The sequence below is a fragment of the Chelonoidis abingdonii genome, chromosome 3 (genome assembly GCF_003597395.2).
Source record: "Chelonoidis abingdonii isolate Lonesome George chromosome 3, CheloAbing_2.0, whole genome shotgun sequence".
In the NCBI taxonomy this organism is placed as follows: domain Eukaryota; kingdom Metazoa; phylum Chordata; order Testudines; family Testudinidae; genus Chelonoidis; species Chelonoidis abingdonii.
This window is the reverse complement of record NC_133771.1, coordinates 134092688-134111241: the sequence shown is the minus strand read 5'-3', so window position 1 is coordinate 134111241 and position 18554 is coordinate 134092688. Positions and strand designations below refer to the sequence as shown.

Sequence of the window (18554 nt, the reverse complement as noted above, 5' to 3'; positions counted from 1 at the left end):
AGCACAAGTGGCCATCCCTTTGAGAAGGGCAATGGCTCTTGGTAAACAACTTAAGGGGCCCTCCCTTTGAGAAGGGCAGTGGCCCTGGTAAACAACTTAACAGCCAGGGAGGGGCGGCCACAGGAGGAGGACAAAAAACAAAATGGAGTATGGGGACAGCTGTAAGAAACAAAATGGAATAGGGGGATAGCTGTAACAGACACACACATGATGAAAAGAGCTATTTTGTTTTCTTTTACCACAATTTGAAAAGGCACATTAGCATGTACTTATGGCCCATTGACTGAATTGGCACCATATTTTTAAATATAAAATCTGATTTATGTGTATTATAAAAATAACTGCATTTTTTTAACAGCATTTCCTTTGCTAAGTCTGTTCATTGATGAAGAAAATAAACAGATTATTACAGGATGTGCTGATGGGCAGGTGAGAATCAAGCAAATTCTGTTAAATATTATTTTTTGTCAAAATATCAAAACATTTAGGAACATCGGGTGTATCAGGAAGTGTCACAATCTGTGTATTTGGAATTGTTACAAAGACAACTTTAATTAGCATAATTCACTGCTCTAAACCTTAATTTTGATTACTGATAGCATAGAACTGATCTTTAAAACTAAATGGAAAAACTTTTCTAAACACATTGGTAAAGCTGTTTAAAATCACATATTGGTAATAGAATATACTGTGTATGTAGACTGAGAAGTTGCAAGTTCGTTTTAAAATGAGGTGTGAAAATCAATTAATTTTTTCTATTTATTGGCCAATCAGCATAACTTTTAGTCTAAGCTAGAAGTATATGGGTGAGTCTTGCTGGGAATCCTTGCAAATTGAGATCTGTGGTAATCTGTAGTTTAGTCAATCTTTAAGATTGTTTTTGAAAAACATCTTACTATAGCCATAAAATGCTTTATTCACCCACTGCACCAGTTCAGAGGAGTATGGAGAAAATGAAAGGCTAGACTGTTGTTGTGTCTAGAAAGTGTAAGCAATAAAGGACATATATGAGCCAATAAGATATCACATGCAAGTTTCCAAAGGTTTCTGTAACATTTTATAATCATTTCAAAAAGATGATGGGGGAGATTTTCAAAGGTACAAACGACAGTTAGACACCTAACTCCCATTGAAAGTAAATGAAGATTAGGTTTCTAACTGCCTTTTGGCAGTTAGAAAATCTTTAATCACATGTTAAAACACGAATACAAGTGATTGACTCTTTGTTTTATAAATTCTGCACTTGTGATGTTAAAATTTCCTAAAATCTGCTGTTTAAGCAATGAGAATGCTCTACTGTGAGGGATAAATGGTATTAATTTGTTAATTAGGCTGATAAACTTGAGACAAAACACTAAATATTTCCTCCACACTGTGCATGAGTGTTATCAGTATAAAAAAGCTGATGCTGTGATTGATTCTGTCCTCCTCCTTCAGCTTTGGATCTTCAGTTTGCTCAGTGGACACCAGTACCGTTGTGTGGTACATATAAACTTAAAGAAAGAGCGAGAGAAATTCTACAGCAAAACCGGAAAATCTAGACAACAGTTAGGTATTGTGATGTTTCTAGAACACTTTTTCTATGTTATGCTTTCATTCAGATTGTATGAATTCTCTTTATAACCACCATTAGTTGAGTTCTGCCCTCAGATTTTCATGTACAACTCTCACTGAATTCAATAGGAGTTAAGTCTGTGTATCTAGGAGGACGAAACTTGCCCTTTGTTTGTGTATATCAAATGCTGTACTTTGAGGATTAGATACTGTTCTCTTTGAAGTCAGTGAGAGGTTTACCAGAGGCTTCAAAGGAGAGCAGAACTGGGTCCTGTTGAGGTATTCATTGCATGTATAACTGGAATAAACATTTGTTAATTCCTCTGAAAGTTCTAAGCATCTTTATTTTTGCTATTTGCTTTTCCTCCCACATCAGTCTCTCTGCGGCATAGTGACTGTTTCCATCTGATAATGACAGGACTAGGTTTCTGAGACCAGTCACCCTAAAATAGCAAAATAGGGTGGTGGTGTTCCAGAGAGGGATGAGGTATTTCTAGTGTGCTGGCTCTGGTATTCCCATCTGCTAGAGCAAAGTCCTCTTAAGTGCGATCTCTCTTCATGCCAGTATGTTGTACTACCAGTGTGCTAACCTTTTTACCTCTTTGTTCCATTTCAGTCACTTTGGATCCATTTCACTAGTCTGATAATAGTCTATGTCTATCTTCTTTAGTTCAAATCCAGAAGTTTTCTAAGCTGTACAGCACAAATGACATGAGATCAGAAGAAATAGTGGAAACAACATTGCCAGTCCTCAGAATTGAACACTGTGACCAATCAATAAATTTAGGCAAAGAAGAAAAGTTGTAAGTGCAATAAATTATCATTGACTATTTGGCTGAAAACCATGCCCAGCAATTTGATTTTGGCTCTCAAATTAATTTGACTGCAAGCTATTTTAATTTCATGATACAACAGTAACATTAGTTCGTTCATTCAGTGAGATGCAAGCTCTAGTAATTTATTCTTACTTAAGCAGAATATACAAAATAATTTACAAAATACAAAATTAGCTTCTACTCTGAAAAGTAATTCTTTTTTTTTTAAAGAGGTATTGTGAGATTCCATTTTTATGTTCTCTCCGTTTTCAAATCAACAGTGCTCTGTTAGATGTAAAAAGTTGTTTTCTTTTTAATCTGCAATCTGCACTGCAAACTCATCTTGGAATCTAAAAGTCATGCTTGGTTCTTTCCTTCTCACGCATTGCTGACAGTGAGAAAAGTTCTCCCGGCCAAACGGTGCCCATGGCAGCACTTGTATTATCTCATTGCTCTCAGTAGGGCTGTAAAGGTGTAACTCACTGGCCTTGCAGTTGGACTCTATAAATTATTTTGTTGATGTACAAAAAGGAATAGAATCCAGCTGCCTCTCCGATAGTTCTATTTTCTCTGCCGGGTTTCCAGCAGTGAAAGTAAGCTTTTGCTAAATTTCATCTCTAAGGTTAGCAGCAAAGACTCTGAATACAGAGAGGGAGCACATCTGTGGAGTAAGAGGGTGTCTCCTGGACACAGTATGTAGAATTCAACCACACTTAAAGGGCCTGAGACAAATTGGGAAAAAGCAAGACAATAAGTAATAGTCAAGATTGCTACTCAGGTTCTCCCTGTTTATGCCAAAAATGTTCAGGGGTCAGATCTGTTGTAATCTTATGTTTCATCTATGCAGCAGTACGTAGGAAAGTCAAATTAAAGATGAAGAGGCAGCCTCACTTAATTTCTTCTGTCAGTTATAGTCATATCCTTAATGTTTGTAAGTGTAGCTTTTTATTTCATTACCTTTTTTTTTTTTAAAGAACTTTTCTGCCGACATCCCACTGAAATTGATTGAAAGTGATTTAATTACTGCTGTGGTTGTACATTGATGTAACTTAGGTTGACATAATTTTGTAATGTAGACTTGCCCGGAGGGTATTAAGTTCTAACAAAGCTTGAGGGTTTTTTTTATAAAAGAAGTCATATGCCTATAAAAGTCTAAATATATTAGGACAACACTGTAAGCTTTATCAACCAAACTCGTGATAGTATCCAAATCAGGTGTGAAAGTCCTATTTTCCATAAAACCATGTTGATGGGGATTAATTATGCTACTATCCTTTAATTCAACTGTTAATGTCCCATAGTGGACTTTCCATGATTTTGCCTTGGCTTGATGTCAGACTAATTTGCCTATGATTCCCTGGGTTGTCCCATTTTAAATATTACTATAATATTAGCTTTTTTCCAGTCCTCTTGAACTTATCCAATGTTCAACAATATGTTAAAATTGGCATTAATGATTCAGAGATCTCTTTGGCTAATTCTTTTGATATTCTTGGGTGTAAATTGTCCAGTCCTGCTGATTTAAAAATGCCATGGGAAAAGCATATCTCTAGCCATAGGACTTTGCCCTTGCCAAACTTCTGAGATCTGCAGTGAACAGTGGAGGTATTACAGCTTCAAAATAAACAAAAATCCCTCACAAGATGATGATGATGATGATTATTATTTATTATTTTAATGTTAGGCAATCTAAATATAGGGAGTTCTACCAGATTTCTCCATAAGAGCTAATATTCCACAGTGGAGGTTTGTTTAGTTGTATTACTTTCACTATACTGGTATAGTTGAAATAGTATAGCTACCCTAGTGTAGATGCAGTGGGTAGGTCTATACTTGCAACACATGTAAAATATAGACATTGCATGCCCAGCTAGAATGTGTATAAACAGCAGTGTAGATGGTGAGACATGGCTTAGGTGAGTAGAGTGCCCTGCACATCTGAACCTGAGGGTATGTACCCCGCATGGCTCTCTACATGCCCAAGCAGTGCCTCCCAGGTCTAGCAGTGGAGTGTTACGTGCCTCCCCCATGTTGGAGCCTTTTCCCACTGCTTGAGTCTTTCACGGTGGTGGAGAAAAGCTCTGACAGCTCCTTGCCGCTAGAGCCTTTCCTTATTGCCTCGCCGCGTTGGAGCCTTTCACTGCCACAGAGAGCTACACACTACAGTGAGTGAGGATACAGCTTGCATTTCACTGCGGTGTGTACATACACCACCACAAGTATAGACAAGGTCACAGTTTTACCAATATAAAAGCGTATGTACCAGTATCACATATTCTTGTGTGGGAAGGGGAATAAAGTATAGCAATATAAGACATCTTTATACTGTTATAACTGTGTCAATTAAACGGGTTGTACCAGTATAACTGTTTCAGTTAAAAGAAAAAAATCATAAAATGACACTCCTAATGAAATAGCTAGACTGGTACAAAGACTGTTTGTGAACCAGGCCTAGGAGACCTCTGCCTTGTCTTGTATTGGTTGATATTCAGGTGACATTGTTCTGGGCATGTATGTTGTTTTGAACATGTAAAATGTCTAACTCTCCTATGTAATATGAAAATTGCTGATTTAAAGTAATCTATCATATTGAATATCAAGGTATTAAAAAACTTGTTATAAAGATTGAGTGCCTAATTCTCCTCCCAAAATCTTTGTAAATCAAGAGTCTGTCGACTGAAGTAATGGAGTTTCACCAGCGTGAAACTGGGGGTATGAGATCAGAATCAAGTCCCATATGTACAGTGTTCCCTTGTTATAACTGAATAACATAGCTGCTAATTTAAAATCATTTTTTAAAGTAGAAGTCCCCACATGCTAAGGACTGAGCAATAAATGCATATTTTCTAGCTAGAACATGACAGAAGCATCAGAAACCACAAATAAAATATTTTCCTGCTCTAATAGTTAAGACAGGGTTTGACTGTTTTTAAAAAAGAAAAACTGTACATCTGTGGTGACAATTTGCATACCAAACTTTAGTCTCGTATTTTTCCATTTCCTCACTTCAACTCTTGAGCCCTTGTTTCATAAGCAGTACTTAAAACATCTGTTGGGGTTTTTTTTTTTAAATATGGAATAAAATTTTTAAAAAATGTTGATCCAGGTGTTTGTTTTGACATCAGAACATTGTTAGTCTTTGTCATAAACAAGTTTTTATATTTTTCCTAAGCACATTTCTCATTCTTTGGGGTTATTGCCTCGTAGTTCAGTTATAGCTCTTTCCATAAGAGTAGTGGCTGAAATTGCAACAGATCAGTCTGGTCCCTTGCCTTCTGTGTTTGAGTGGTGGATTTCATTTTTTAAAATTTCCAGTGTTACTGCCTTAACACACGTGTGAACATTCTATGTTTGTTCTGGCTTTGTTAGAGTGGCATTTTTCTTAATTCCTGCAAGTTCTCCTCTTCTCATATCCTGATTATGTCCAAAGATATCTATAAATTACCTTTGCTGGGTTCATGTTATAGGTGGGTAAAATTAAGAGTACATACAAATATGCATAGTGTTTGCATATATTCTTTTTATATAGAGATTTTACACTGTTCCTCTCAGTTATTGCAAAATGCAATAATTTAAAAAAAACTTACTGTGTTGTTTTTGTTTAGCACTGTCAACTGGTGAAATTGTATTCTTTATTTGAAATTCCATTTTAAACCCAATTTGGTGCTCTTACCGCCACCCTACCACACATTCTGGTAGTAGCACAAGGAGTGGAATAAACAGAGAGCAAATCCTGATTATCATTTTTTTTAAATAGATAATAACAGGCTAGATTCAGTCATCCTTATTCGTGTTGAGTAGTATTTTACTGAACAAGTAGTCTCAGTAATTGGTGTTAGAACACCATTCAATCTTTCAAGTTCTTTCATGGTTGCCTTCTGTTTTTTCCTGTAATTTTGAACTGGGTCTTGGAGCATCATTGGTGTGTGTGTGTGTGTGTTTTTTCTTTTCTTTTTTTCCCCCTGACTTTATTACTGCATTATCACTGATTACATCTTAGACTTTTAATTATTGAAGTATTGGAAAACTGTACAGTCTTTTCTCAGTCTTCCTTTTAGGGTCTGATAGAAAGGCCATTGATGTCAGTGGAAAGATTCTCTAAGCCACTTGGCTCTGGATCAGATTCTTAATGTCTGGTGCTGAAGAACTTATAGTTTACTCTGAAAAGCAAAAGGATAAGTGCAGATCTGACAAAGCACCCAGTCTAGAAGAAACACCGTGCTATTAAATCTTCAGTTTCACATGTAAAAATGTATGTTAGTGAGGAAGAGAGTGGTCCACAAAGATCCACCAAAAACATGTGCATTTTGACTACATTGTTTCGAAATTATTGGAGGAATGAAAGCAGCAGAGAATCCTGTGGCACCTTATAGACTAACAGATGTGGAGGAATGAAAGAACCTGGAGAAGTTTGGGATTTACTAAGAAGGTTTTGCAAAATATTTGAGAACTTTCTGCAGGAAAATATTTTCCCCACAGGTTATAGTTCTTGCCCCTATTTTATTTGGCTATTACAATGGAAACATGACAACTTTCTGTACTCCTTAATGGGTCTTGAATTTATTGTGGTTCACTAAAGTGTGTGCAGCAATATTAATTAAGAATTATTTGTAAGTGAACGTTACATGTACATAGAAAATATCCTAAATATTAAGCAAAAGAATTAAGAAAATTTGGCAGAGCACCTTATAGTTGCTTGGTAAGAACAAATCATGACAGGATATTAGATAACAGTATCTGATTTAGGGAGTAATGCCAGGACTATTGGTCACAGGATCAGTGGAGATCATATAGGTTGTGTACTAGAAAACTTTGTTAAAAGAGAAACTGGTGGTTGCCTGCTGTTTTATTAACCTCTTATTAGTCTGACAGTAGCATTCACAAATGTCTGTTAGGTAAACCTGTTTAGAAACTGAAATTCCCGTTGTGTGAGGAATTCCAAAATGTCTCTATAGATTTTGAGAATCAGAACAACAACCAAAAAACCAGACATTTTGAAACTTCCTGAGAACGAAATCCCCTAATTTGGTTTCAAATAAAATTGAAATGACATTTTGTTTTGATATTATTTACATTTTATTTTAATACTATCAAAATTATTTGGTTTTGACTGTCAATTAGACTTTAGTTATATATGTTTGAATATTTTGACATGTCATAATATAAATGTTTATGATTATATTATTTTTTTATATAAATTGCTAACTGGTAATTAGTACTATAATGGCTACTTGGTATTAGACTATCAATTACTAATTCTAATTGTTTTTAATTGGTAATTTAAGCAGTATTCTACCTGGTCACTTGTAATGGGTCTAACTGGTATTTTGTTTAGTAATTGATAATTTTCTGTTATAGTTGGTATAACATAGAAACACAGGGAGCCCATCCAGAAGCCAATCAGCTAGAATTCTGAGGCAGTCTGCCTGCCAGGTGGGCAGCTGGGGCGCCAGGCAGCTGGGGAGCCAGGCAGCATGCCCACTAGATGGGCAACTTGGGAGCAGCTAGCTGGGGATCCTAATTTTCTGCCAACCTGCATACTCAAGTAGGCTGGCAAGCTGGCCTGCCCATCTGGCTTCCACTGAAAATGTTGATAGAACTGGCATGTTTCCCTGGAACATTTCAATTCCATCAAATCAGCATTTTCCAGTGGAAAATTTCTGACCACTTCTACTCTTAGGATGTCACTCCACCAGATGAGAAACAGCCCACTCATAGTAATCGGAACAGGAGGAAGTCTTAAAAATGAAAATACATTAGTAGAAATCTTAGAAATACAGAGTGATAATTTTTTTATAATTGTTATATTTTCAGAAACTGTAGTAAATGTTGATTCACCACCATAAAAAAAACAAATACTTTTTCCCATTCAACTTTTCTGTTTACTTGTACTGTATTATGATTAATTTGGCTTCTCTCTTTCAGAACCTAAACATTTTGAGCTGTTACAGAAAATCATAAATATTTCTGTTCTTCTCAAAGCCTGTCAACTTTTCTAATTTACTTGTATTTTCAAAAAAACTCCATTTAACATTGTAATGCCCAGTTTCATTTTTTTGGGGTGCAATTTTTCTTTGTTTCTGTGGTGGTGGAATGGGGAATAGCATGCTTGAACAAAGCAGTTTGTGTGTATCTTAAGTGAGAAAAAGGAAAACCTACAGATAACTCTTTTTCTTCTGTTTACAATTAGTTTTCCTGCTATAAATGCCAGATGTTTGTGGATAGGAAGCTCTACTGGTTTGTTCATAATTAACTTGGCAAACTTTGAATTAGAAGCTGTTTTACATTATAAAGGTACGATCATAAAATATTTAATTACAGTTTGATATGATTCATAAGTATTTTTTCCCCTCTGATCTGATGTGAATGATATAAGTATTGGTATACAAAAATGGTTTCATAGGGCTGAAAGCCAGGAATCCTTATCAATATGTGGTTATAATTCACATGCTGTCCCTTTTCCTGGTTGTGCTGATCAGTTGCACTGGCACACTGTTATGTAATTATTAGTAATGAAATTGCATCTAATTTTATAATTTATTTATGATTATTAGACATAAGGGCTTTGTTCATGTTGCACTTCTACTGATATAAACTGGGAGTATCTTTACTGAAGACAATGGAGTTACACTGGTGTAAAATTAGTACAGAAGTGATTTGCACCGAATATTTTCTGATTTAATTTCTTGTTACAAAAGGGACAATACAATTTTACAATTTTTCTGGTAAAGATTACAGTGGCCTCACCATTCAATTTGCTGGATCATGCGCATTAATGAGAAAGGCAGTTAATGGGAAGGTAAGCACACAATTACTATGTTTGTTTTACACGTTATTAAGTATTCAATAACTTTCAGGTGAACAGTGCAAATACTGTTCAATTAGTTTTAAACTTCTCTGCTTTATTTTCTAAAGTTTTGTTATCAAAATGTTGAAAGCATGCTGAATAAATTTTTGTTTTCCTTGCTGTGAATTGTATAGTACTTTTTACTGAAGGTGGTTGATGATTCTACTGTATAGTCAATGAGTAACTTTAAAATCCCCACCATATATATACTATTATAGATTTGTCTGGTTTTTGGTATGAACCTCAGACAGTTATGAGGCTCATACCAAATGAGGCAGGTGCTCTGGTGGGGAAGAAGATGTAAGAAGTCTTCCTCTCTCTTTCCTAAGCAGAGCTGGCCCACAACATTTTGGCACCTGAGGTGGGGAGTTCAAATGATGCCCTCATACCCCCTTGCTTGGGCCAAAACTTTGAAAGGTCTCAATTCTGCCTTCTTCCTATTCTACTCCTCTCATAGTACTGCTCTGCTACCTACCCCAATAAAGGAGAACTAACAACTTAAAATGCCTTGTTCAAAAATGTTAAGTAACACTTAACTTTCAAACACCTAAACAGCAAATGTAACATTTTTTGTTTGCATAGTAAACACTAGCATTTTTGTCTGTTTGAATAATCAAAGTGGTGCTTTCTGTGCCGCCTTGTTTGCAAAGATTTGAACTGCTTTCTGAAGGTCCGCAGTCTGGGCCAGCTCATGCTCTATTGAGATGATTGCAAGGCTGACCAGCCTATCCTGTGTCATTGTGGAGTGTAGATGTGTTTTTATTAACTTCAGCTTGGAGAAGCTGTGTTCTCCACTGGCAACTGTTACAGGAAGTGTTAGAAGTATGTGCAGAGCAACAAAAGCATTTGGAAAGACGGGTGTCATCTTATTTGTGCACATATATTCCAGAACAGCCTCTGGAGTTGATCCTGTTGAAATGTAACTTGAAAGGGCTTTCAGTTCATCACCTAAATCACTCGCATCAATATTGTGCATGTCATCATGTGCCAACACTGTCTCTAGTGCCCTGCATTGCTGATGTAGGTCGTCTTCAGGTATAGTGAGGAGTTTTGGAATATCATACAACATCCCAAATATACTGCTGTGTTCCTTGAGCTGCATGAAACATTCTTCAATTGACTGTATTGCACAATCTAGCACCTGGTTAAAGAATTCAACTTTGAATTGTTGTTTGGGGTCTCTTATGGGATTATCCTATGCCTCATAATCAAAATGTCTTCTTTGGTGACTCTCTTGTATTCTTGCATGAGTGGGAAAATAGCTTCAGTGTGAAGTTCCTCTGCCAACTTCTGTGCACTCTGCAGAATGTTTTGAAATCCCTTATTTGACTGGTAAGACTGTAGGTATGACTTTGCTTTGTCCAGTTGTTCCATTGCTCCAACACCTTGGAGTCTCTTGCTTACAACATTTATTTCAAACAGTATGTCATGCCAGAACACTAAGCCACACAGAAATTTGAAGTTATGTATGTTTCTGGTGATTCCATTTCCCTCTGCCACTGTTCTCCCACGAACAGTTCCTGTCATAGCATTATCCTTTATAATGGCAACTATGGCATCATCGGTCTTCCCAATTTGGTGTGTGTTTGATAGGCTTTATCGCCTCCACTCGACTTTGCCATCATCTGGCACTCAGTGGTTTTGGTGTCAGAGAGGATGTTCCCAGATGTTGCTTCAAAATTTGCCATTGATGAGTTGTTGCAGAGAAAAATACATAGATGCTTTGAATTACATTAAAAAATTCAGCAGCTTCACTAGAAGCTGATGCTGCATCACTGACCACCAAGTTCAATGAATGAGAGCTGCATGGGACAAAAAAAACCTCAAGGTTTTAACTCTGGGATCTGTGTCTGCACTCTTCTGTTCTTTCCTCTCATGTTGGCACCATTATCGTAGCCCTGATCTCTCACGTCAGCTATCGCAATTCCCGTATCTTCCAGCTTTTTAAGAAGCATAGTTGTCATACCAGCTCCTGTAGTATCATCAATGTCAATAAATTCTAGAAAATACTCTCTGACAATCACCATTGCAGGGACATTTTCACTAGGTTCTGTTGTTGTTACAAAATGCGCCATTAAGGTAATTTGTTTCATCTGGTTGATGTCAGGTGTGCAGTCCAGAATAACAGTAATATCTTGCTGACTTCAGATCTGCCACTATCTTCTGTTTGACTTTTGTTGCCCATAACTGTGTGATCTCATTTTGCATTGTTTTTTCCCAAAGTAGTGGTGTGTGTACATTTCTTGGGTGGTGACTCTTCTTAGATACTCCTGGAGTACAGCATCAAATTCAGCCATCAGCTCCACAATTTTAAGGAAGTTTCCATTGTTTGGCACATACAGCTGATCTGAAGTGCCATGCAGTGCTGGGTTTGGATAGCAAGCATTCTCACAATGGCAATGAGCCTTTTCAGAACATTTTGCCAGTAAAGAGACTCTGATGCAATCTTCTTTTGATGCTGATCATCTATGGTGGCCTTTAACCTTAGTCTCATACCAAGCTCTTTCCACCTATGGAATGCTCTCTGGTGATTTACTGTCTTCTCATGGCATGCCAGATTTCTAGCCAGATTTTTCCAGTCATTTGTTCTTGGAGAACCTAATGTGGCTGGAATGTTAGACTGAAACAGTCTGCAGTATTCTGGATTTTTGAGTACATAAGCCATGGCCTCTCCACTTTGTCATCATTGGGGATTTCATGCCAGTAATGTGTTGGATGGAAACTTCTATTTTCATTGTCTTTGGGAAACACGAAGTTTTTCACTTGCTGTGGCCCATGCAGTACAAGGATGTCCCTCAGATTACTGTTCAAGCGGGTCCACAGTCCTGGATCATCTAGACTTAAGGAACTAAATTCAGCAACAGCTGTTTCTTGCACCTCCACCATGCTTTTCTCTGATCTACACTTTTCTTCAGGAATGTGCATGGTTACGTCCATTTGAGATGGAGATATGGTGCTGCAGTAGCTGCCAGGTCACCTGCAGTCTGACTAACTGGAAGATCAGGCATCTCCTCACCACTCACATCCTCCCTGGGGCCGGAAGGCTCCCTGTGAACATCTGTGTCTATGTATCTCAGGAGAGCTCCTTGCTGCTTAGATAGAAAAGCTTCCTTTGCTTGCTTTCTTTTTCTGAATGCTGCCCCAGAAGGGTGTGGTGTTCTTTCACTCATGACTGCTGTTCTGTGCCAGCGATAGTGGCTCTCAATACTCAGTTGAGGGGGACAAATAAGCAGGCTGGTAGCAAGGCCCGAGTGAGGGAAGAGATCAGTGTTTTAAGGGCCTAGCTGGCTCCTACTACTTCAGTTGACTGCCTGTTCTCCTCAGGTGGGTTCAGGGAAGCAGCAGGAAACAGGAAGATCCCTGAGAAGCTGGTGTTAATCAGTCCAAGCTCCTGGGGGTGCTAGAGAGGTACATAAGAGGCTCCTCCTCCTCTCTCTCCCTGCAGCTCCTGCTGCTTTCTGTTATTGCCTTTCACCTTTTATCCTGCCTGCCTGTTGTGTCTCTTGTGCCCTCCTTCCTCCAGCACAGCACTCCACCATCTCTGTGCAGTAGAGCAGAGAGAATACATATTCACCAGGAGGAGACACAATTTTCTACACTCTGGGTCCTAGTGGCGTCCCCCCCCCCCCCACTCACAGTCTGACACCTGAGGCAGCCGCCTCATTTCGCCTCATGGTACGGCCAGCCCTGTTCCCAAGCAAGCTGCAGGGCAGGATCCCTCCTAATCCTTTTAAGCTCTAAAAGTTATTTGATAGTGTGGCAGCTTGTGCACCACGTCAAGAAAGCATGACTTGTTACTTAGGGCATGTGAATTTTTCCTGCTGGTATGGCCTATTTGCTGCAGTGCTTGTTACCCACAGGACTGTGAGCTGAGCCAAGGGCCTTGTTCCTACTTAAAAACAAGAGCATTTTTGTTTTAAAGATGACTTCTGCTTACTCATCTCTTCAGCCCAGGATCTTGATATAAATTGACTTCCTTGAAGACTATGGAATTTCCTCCTAGATACACTTCCTTTTCATGCTACTTTTGTGATATCCGGATTGTAAGGCGGTTAGAGTTCACACTTCACCCCAGGTGTGCAGGCCAGTTTGTGAAGCAATTAAGTTCCTTAACCAGTTTGAACGTATGTTTAGGAAGACAATGCTGCCCTCCTGAATACTGTTTAACCCTTTGTTAAATGGATTAGATCCACCCGAATAAAATCAGTTACTGGTTTATGAGCAGTTTTCGGAATAGCATTGAATAATCCCCCACTTTCTGCTGTTATCAATAATGTTTATCTAGAGTTATAGCTTAATTTGAAGTGAGGGGAATGTTACATCATGGTCTTGTCTCTGCAGGTTTTCTGCTTGCTTACTTCGATGTTTGAAAATACGATTGCTTTGCTGGAGATTAACCTTTCTGCTTTGATGAGATCTCAGCAGAGTGATTTTCTCTTATGTGGAAAGGAGAAGAGGCTTTCAGTTATTGCAAGGTATGGGATGGTTTCAAATATTTGATGGTTCTAGTAGTGTCCCCATAGGTGCTCCACTTCAGATGTGTTTATAGTCCATGAACATTTGATCAAAGCTTTTTGTTGTAGAGCCCATTTGGCCCATGCATGCACCCTATGCATCTTCCTGCGCGGCACCAAGACTACATAAGGCTGTGCAGTCAAACCACCCTGAGTTCCTTCTCTGCTGCCTCGTCCTGAGACAGATTGTTAGTGTGCCTTTCTGTTCAAAACTACAAACTAATTACCCTTCCTACTTACTTATACCTAGTGAGCTAACTAGCTTGTATTTTGAAGAGTTAGTCTCAATTCCTTCCCCCTTCTCAGATCACTGTTGCTCTGAAGTATGCCAGGCTCTCTAGGCTTCAAACGGTGCCTCTCTTGCCAGAAAGCTCTCCTGGTCAGTGCATCCGCTGCTTGGAGGAGTCGTATGTCCCTCAAAAGTGCTCTGTTTGCTCTGCTTTCCTAGCTCTGCCTATAAAGAATTGAGAGATAAGACTCTGACTCTTAATGGTGGAACATTCTCTCCATTCAGTATCAGATCCAGGCCAAGACCTTCCCCCAGCCATCAGTTATAAGATTGGGGTACTCCATCCATTTTTGCGCCCTTCCTGCTGTCCTCTTCCCCCATCCCCTGTTGCTCATCAGGGACCTCTCTCACGAGTCATTCCTAAGTCAGGAAGTTGACTCCCTTCTGCGTATGGGAGCGATAGAAAAGTTCCAGCTGAGCACAGAGGGCAGGGGGTTTCTAATCCAACGGTTTCCTGGTCCTGAAAAAAACGGGGGATGGAGACCTGTTTTAAATCTAAGACTCCTGAATAACTTTTTGAAATCTCAAAAATTCAAGATGGTGACTCTCACAATAATTGCATCGTTGTAACTGGGGTATTGGTTGTCGGCCCTTGATGTTCAGGACACCTATTTTCATCTCACCATTCATTCATCTCACAAGCGATTCCTTTGCTTTTTAATGATCAAGATCACTATCAGTATTGAGTGCTCTCATTTGGTGTCTCTTCTGCCCCCAGGGTGTTCTGGAAGATGTTAGCAGGGGTTGCAGCTTACCTCGAAAAACTGGGGATAACTATATGTCTGTGTCTTGGTGACTGGGTAATCAAGGGCCAATCTTCAGTGAGGTTCTTTCTGCAATAAGGATGGCAAGGTCCCTGTTCTGTGAGCTAGGGTTGCAGATCAACATCAAGAAATCTATTTTGACCCTGGTGCAATGGGTAGAGTTTATAGGGGCCTCCTTAGATGCAATATCAGTCAGGGCTTACCTGCCCACTGTCAGGTTCCTGATGTTAACAGCTTTAATCTCAAAGATTCAAATCAGCCCACAGACATCAATAAGAAATTTTCTTCAACTGCTCAGACACATGGCAGCATGTACCTTTGTGACACTTCGTGCCAGGCTACACCTTCAGTGTTTCCAGGACTGGCTCAGGACTGTTTATACTCCAAACACAGTCTGAGCAAGCTGGTGTTGGTACCTTGTCAAGTTTGTGATTCTCTCAGTTGGGGGAAAGACCCAAACGAGGTCTGTGTGGGAGTTTCAGGACTACAAGTGAGAGTTGGACTCTCAAGTACTCAATCAAATCTTTGACTTGAGAAGTTCCTGATATAGATGATTGCCAACAAGAAGTGCAAATGACTTTGTTTGATGGGAAGGATGCGTAGACCATCTCTCACTGGGAGATGCTTACCTTGTTCTGTGGACAAGAGGCTGTCTCTGATACCTCTGCTTCTGAGGGTGGTAAACAAAATCAAGCACGACAAGGCCAAGATCATATTAATAGTTCTGACATGGCCAGACAGACCTAATTCACCTAACTGTTTGTCAGGCAATGGCTCCTCTGTCCATTCCTCCTCTTCTGTTTCATGAAGCAAGTCGGCTGTTTCATCCTAACCTGAGGATCCTTCATTTCAAAGCTTGGCTTCTCAATGTTTCATGGGAGTAGAGACTTCATGTTCTGAGGAGGTACAACAGGTATTATTGAACAGTAGAAAAGATTCCATGAGAGATACTTAACTTCACAAGTTGAAGAGGTTCAGCATTTGGTGTGTTCAGAGACATTTTCCAGCTGCTCACTCATCCTTCTCAATATTTTGGACTACCTTCCAGAGTTTAAAAAGACAAAATTATGTACAAGTTCTATCAGGGTACTCATAGCAATTATAACAGCCTCTCATTCTTCAGTTGAAGGATTTCAGTTTTCGCTCATCCCACAACTGTGAGGTTTCTCAGAGGATTACGGAACCTTTTCACTCAAGTTAAGGAACCCACTCTAATTTGGGATTTGAATCTGTACTTAGATGCCTTATGAATCTTCCCTTTTGATTCAGTGGCTACTTCTTCCCTCATTAATTCTTCTACGAATATGGCCGCATCGCATCTGGCTGAAGGGTTGGAGAAATAGGGGCTCCAGTGGCGGGCCCTCAGTTTATCGTATTTTTCAAGAACAAAGTTTCCTTATGTCCCCATCTTAAATTTTAATCAAAGTGTCATATGAGCTTCATATTAATCAACTCGTACATCTTCCTGTATTTTTCCCAAAACCTTATTAGTCCAGGGAGGATGCTTCATTACAAACGTTGGATGTTAGGAAGGCATTAGCCATTTTTCTGGGTGGAATCGGGTAATCTAGGAATTCACTCAGACAATTTGTGTCCATTGCAGTTAGGTCTGAAGGTTCAGCAGTTTTCACCCAGAGTCTCTTAATTGGGAGACTTCTGATTGTGCTATATCATGTTACAGATCATCTGACATGCAGCCTCCTTCTAGGGATTTGGTCCATTCCATGAGATCTCTCTCTAACTCTATGGCATTGCTCAAATGTATTCCTATTCTGGACATTTGCAAGACTCCAACTTGAACTTCAGTATATACCCAATATGTACCTTTTCCAGACATTATGCTGTGGTCCAGTCTTCAAGATCGGATGCTGCCTTTGGGAATGCAGTCTTATCAGTGGATGTGGCTCTGAAGCCCCATCCTCAACCTGAGGCAACTGCTCAGTAATCACCTGAAGTGAAGCCCCCTGAAGAAGGAGAGTTACTCACCCTGTGCAAGCAGCAGAGAATCCTGTGGCATCTTATAAACTAACAGACGTTTTGGAGCATGAGCTTTCGTGGGTGAATACCCACTTCGTCAGACGCAGGTAGTGGAAATATCCAGGGGCAGGTATATATGTGCTAGCAAGCAAGCTAGAGATAATGAAGTTAGTTCAATCAGGGAGGATGAGGCCCTGTTCTAGCAGTTGAGGTGTGAAAACCAAGGGAGGAGAAACTGGTTCTGTAATTGGCAAGCCATTCACAGTCTTTGTTTAGTCCTGAGCTGATGGTGTCAAATTTTGCAGAACTTGAACTGAAGCTCAGCCGTCTCATCTTTGAGTCTGGTTCCTGAAGTTTTTTTGCTCAGATGGTCACCTTAAGGTATTATTGCCTATTCCTAATATCTGATTTGTGTCAGACTTACAAGAAACTTGTAGGAGAGCACTTCAATCCTCCCTGACCACACTATAGCAGACCTTAAGGCGACCATCCTGCAGCAAGAACAAACTCGAGGAACGCAGACTTCACGAGAGAGCTGCTGGAGCTGTCAGTTCATCTGCAAAATTTGACACCATCAGCTCAGGACTTAAACAAAGACTGTGAATGGTTGCCACTTACAGAACCGTTTCTCCTCCCTTGTTTTTCACCACCTCAACTGCTAGAACAGGGCCTCATCCTCCCTGATTGAACTAACTTCATTATCTCTAGCTTGCTTGCTAGCACATATATACCTGCCCCTGGATATTTCCACTACATGCGTCTGACGAAGTGGGTATTCACCCACGAAGGCTCATGCTCCAAAACGTGTTAGTCTATAAGGTGCCACAGGATTCTCTGCTGCTTTTACAGATCCAGACTAACACGGCTACCCCTCTGATACTTGTCACTCTGTGCTGTAACTGGAGTTCTTTGAGATGTGTGTCCCCATGGGTGTTCCGCTACCTGCCCTCCTTCCCCTTTTGTTTCAGCGATTCCATTGAGGACTTTGTGGTTGAGAAGGAACTAAGGGCATTTTGACTGTACAGCCATTTATAGCTTCATTCTGGGGCACAAGGATGTGTAGGGTGAATGTGTGGGCCGAACAGGTGGTACTACCAAATATCTCATCTCAAAGGCACATGGGGTGTAAGCACTGAGTGCCTGTGGGGGAGACACATCTGAAGAACTCTAGTTACTGCACAGGGTGAGTAACCTCTCATTTTTTCTCAGTGTACAGAACTATGGATTTGTATTCTAAATCTGAAACACACATTAGAGGTTCTATTGTTCCATGATCACATCTTATTAATTTACTCATTTGCCTATCACTGTAAAATACTGTAGTTTAGCTAATATAGTGGGTGAAATCCTGAAGTCCTTGGCAGACCTTCTGCTGGCTTCAGTAGGGCCAGCATTTCACCCATACTGTCTTTGGACTCTTCAGTAACCATTCAAATAAATGAGCAATGAATTGGGTTTTTTAAAAAAATTCTTAGAGCAGGGGCAGGCAAACTTTCTGGCCTGCGAGCTGCATTGGGTTTCGTAAATTGTATGGAGGACCGGTTAGGGGAGGGGGTCCTGGCCCTGCCCCTACCTCCTATCTGCCCCCCTCCCTGGGACTCCTGCCCCATCCAACATCCCCTGTTACCTAATGGCCCCTCTGGGACCCTTGCCCCATCCACACCCCCTGCTCCCTGTCCCCTGACTGCCCCCAGCCCTCCCCCACGTCATCCAACCCGTCCTCTCATTCCTGATGTGACCCCCCCCAGGACTCCTCCCCATCCAACCCCCCCTACTTCCTGACTGCTCCCTGGG

The 18554-nt window shown here is 39.9% G+C and overlaps 1 protein-coding gene across 1 annotated transcript in view; it reads left to right on the top strand.

Annotated features, from left to right (window-relative positions):
- WDR27 (WD repeat domain 27) overlaps positions 1-18554 on the top strand; it is a 234081-nt gene that overhangs the window by 28893 nt on the left and 186634 nt on the right. Inside the window, exons 7-12 of the mRNA XM_075064119.1 lie at positions 359-429; positions 1438-1552; positions 2225-2357; positions 8560-8663; positions 9101-9168; positions 13558-13691. Coding sequence (XP_074920220.1) covers positions 359-429; positions 1438-1552; positions 2225-2357; positions 8560-8663; positions 9101-9168; positions 13558-13691 — 625 coding nt within the window. The remainder of the gene's footprint in view (positions 1-358; positions 430-1437; positions 1553-2224; positions 2358-8559; positions 8664-9100; positions 9169-13557; positions 13692-18554) is intronic.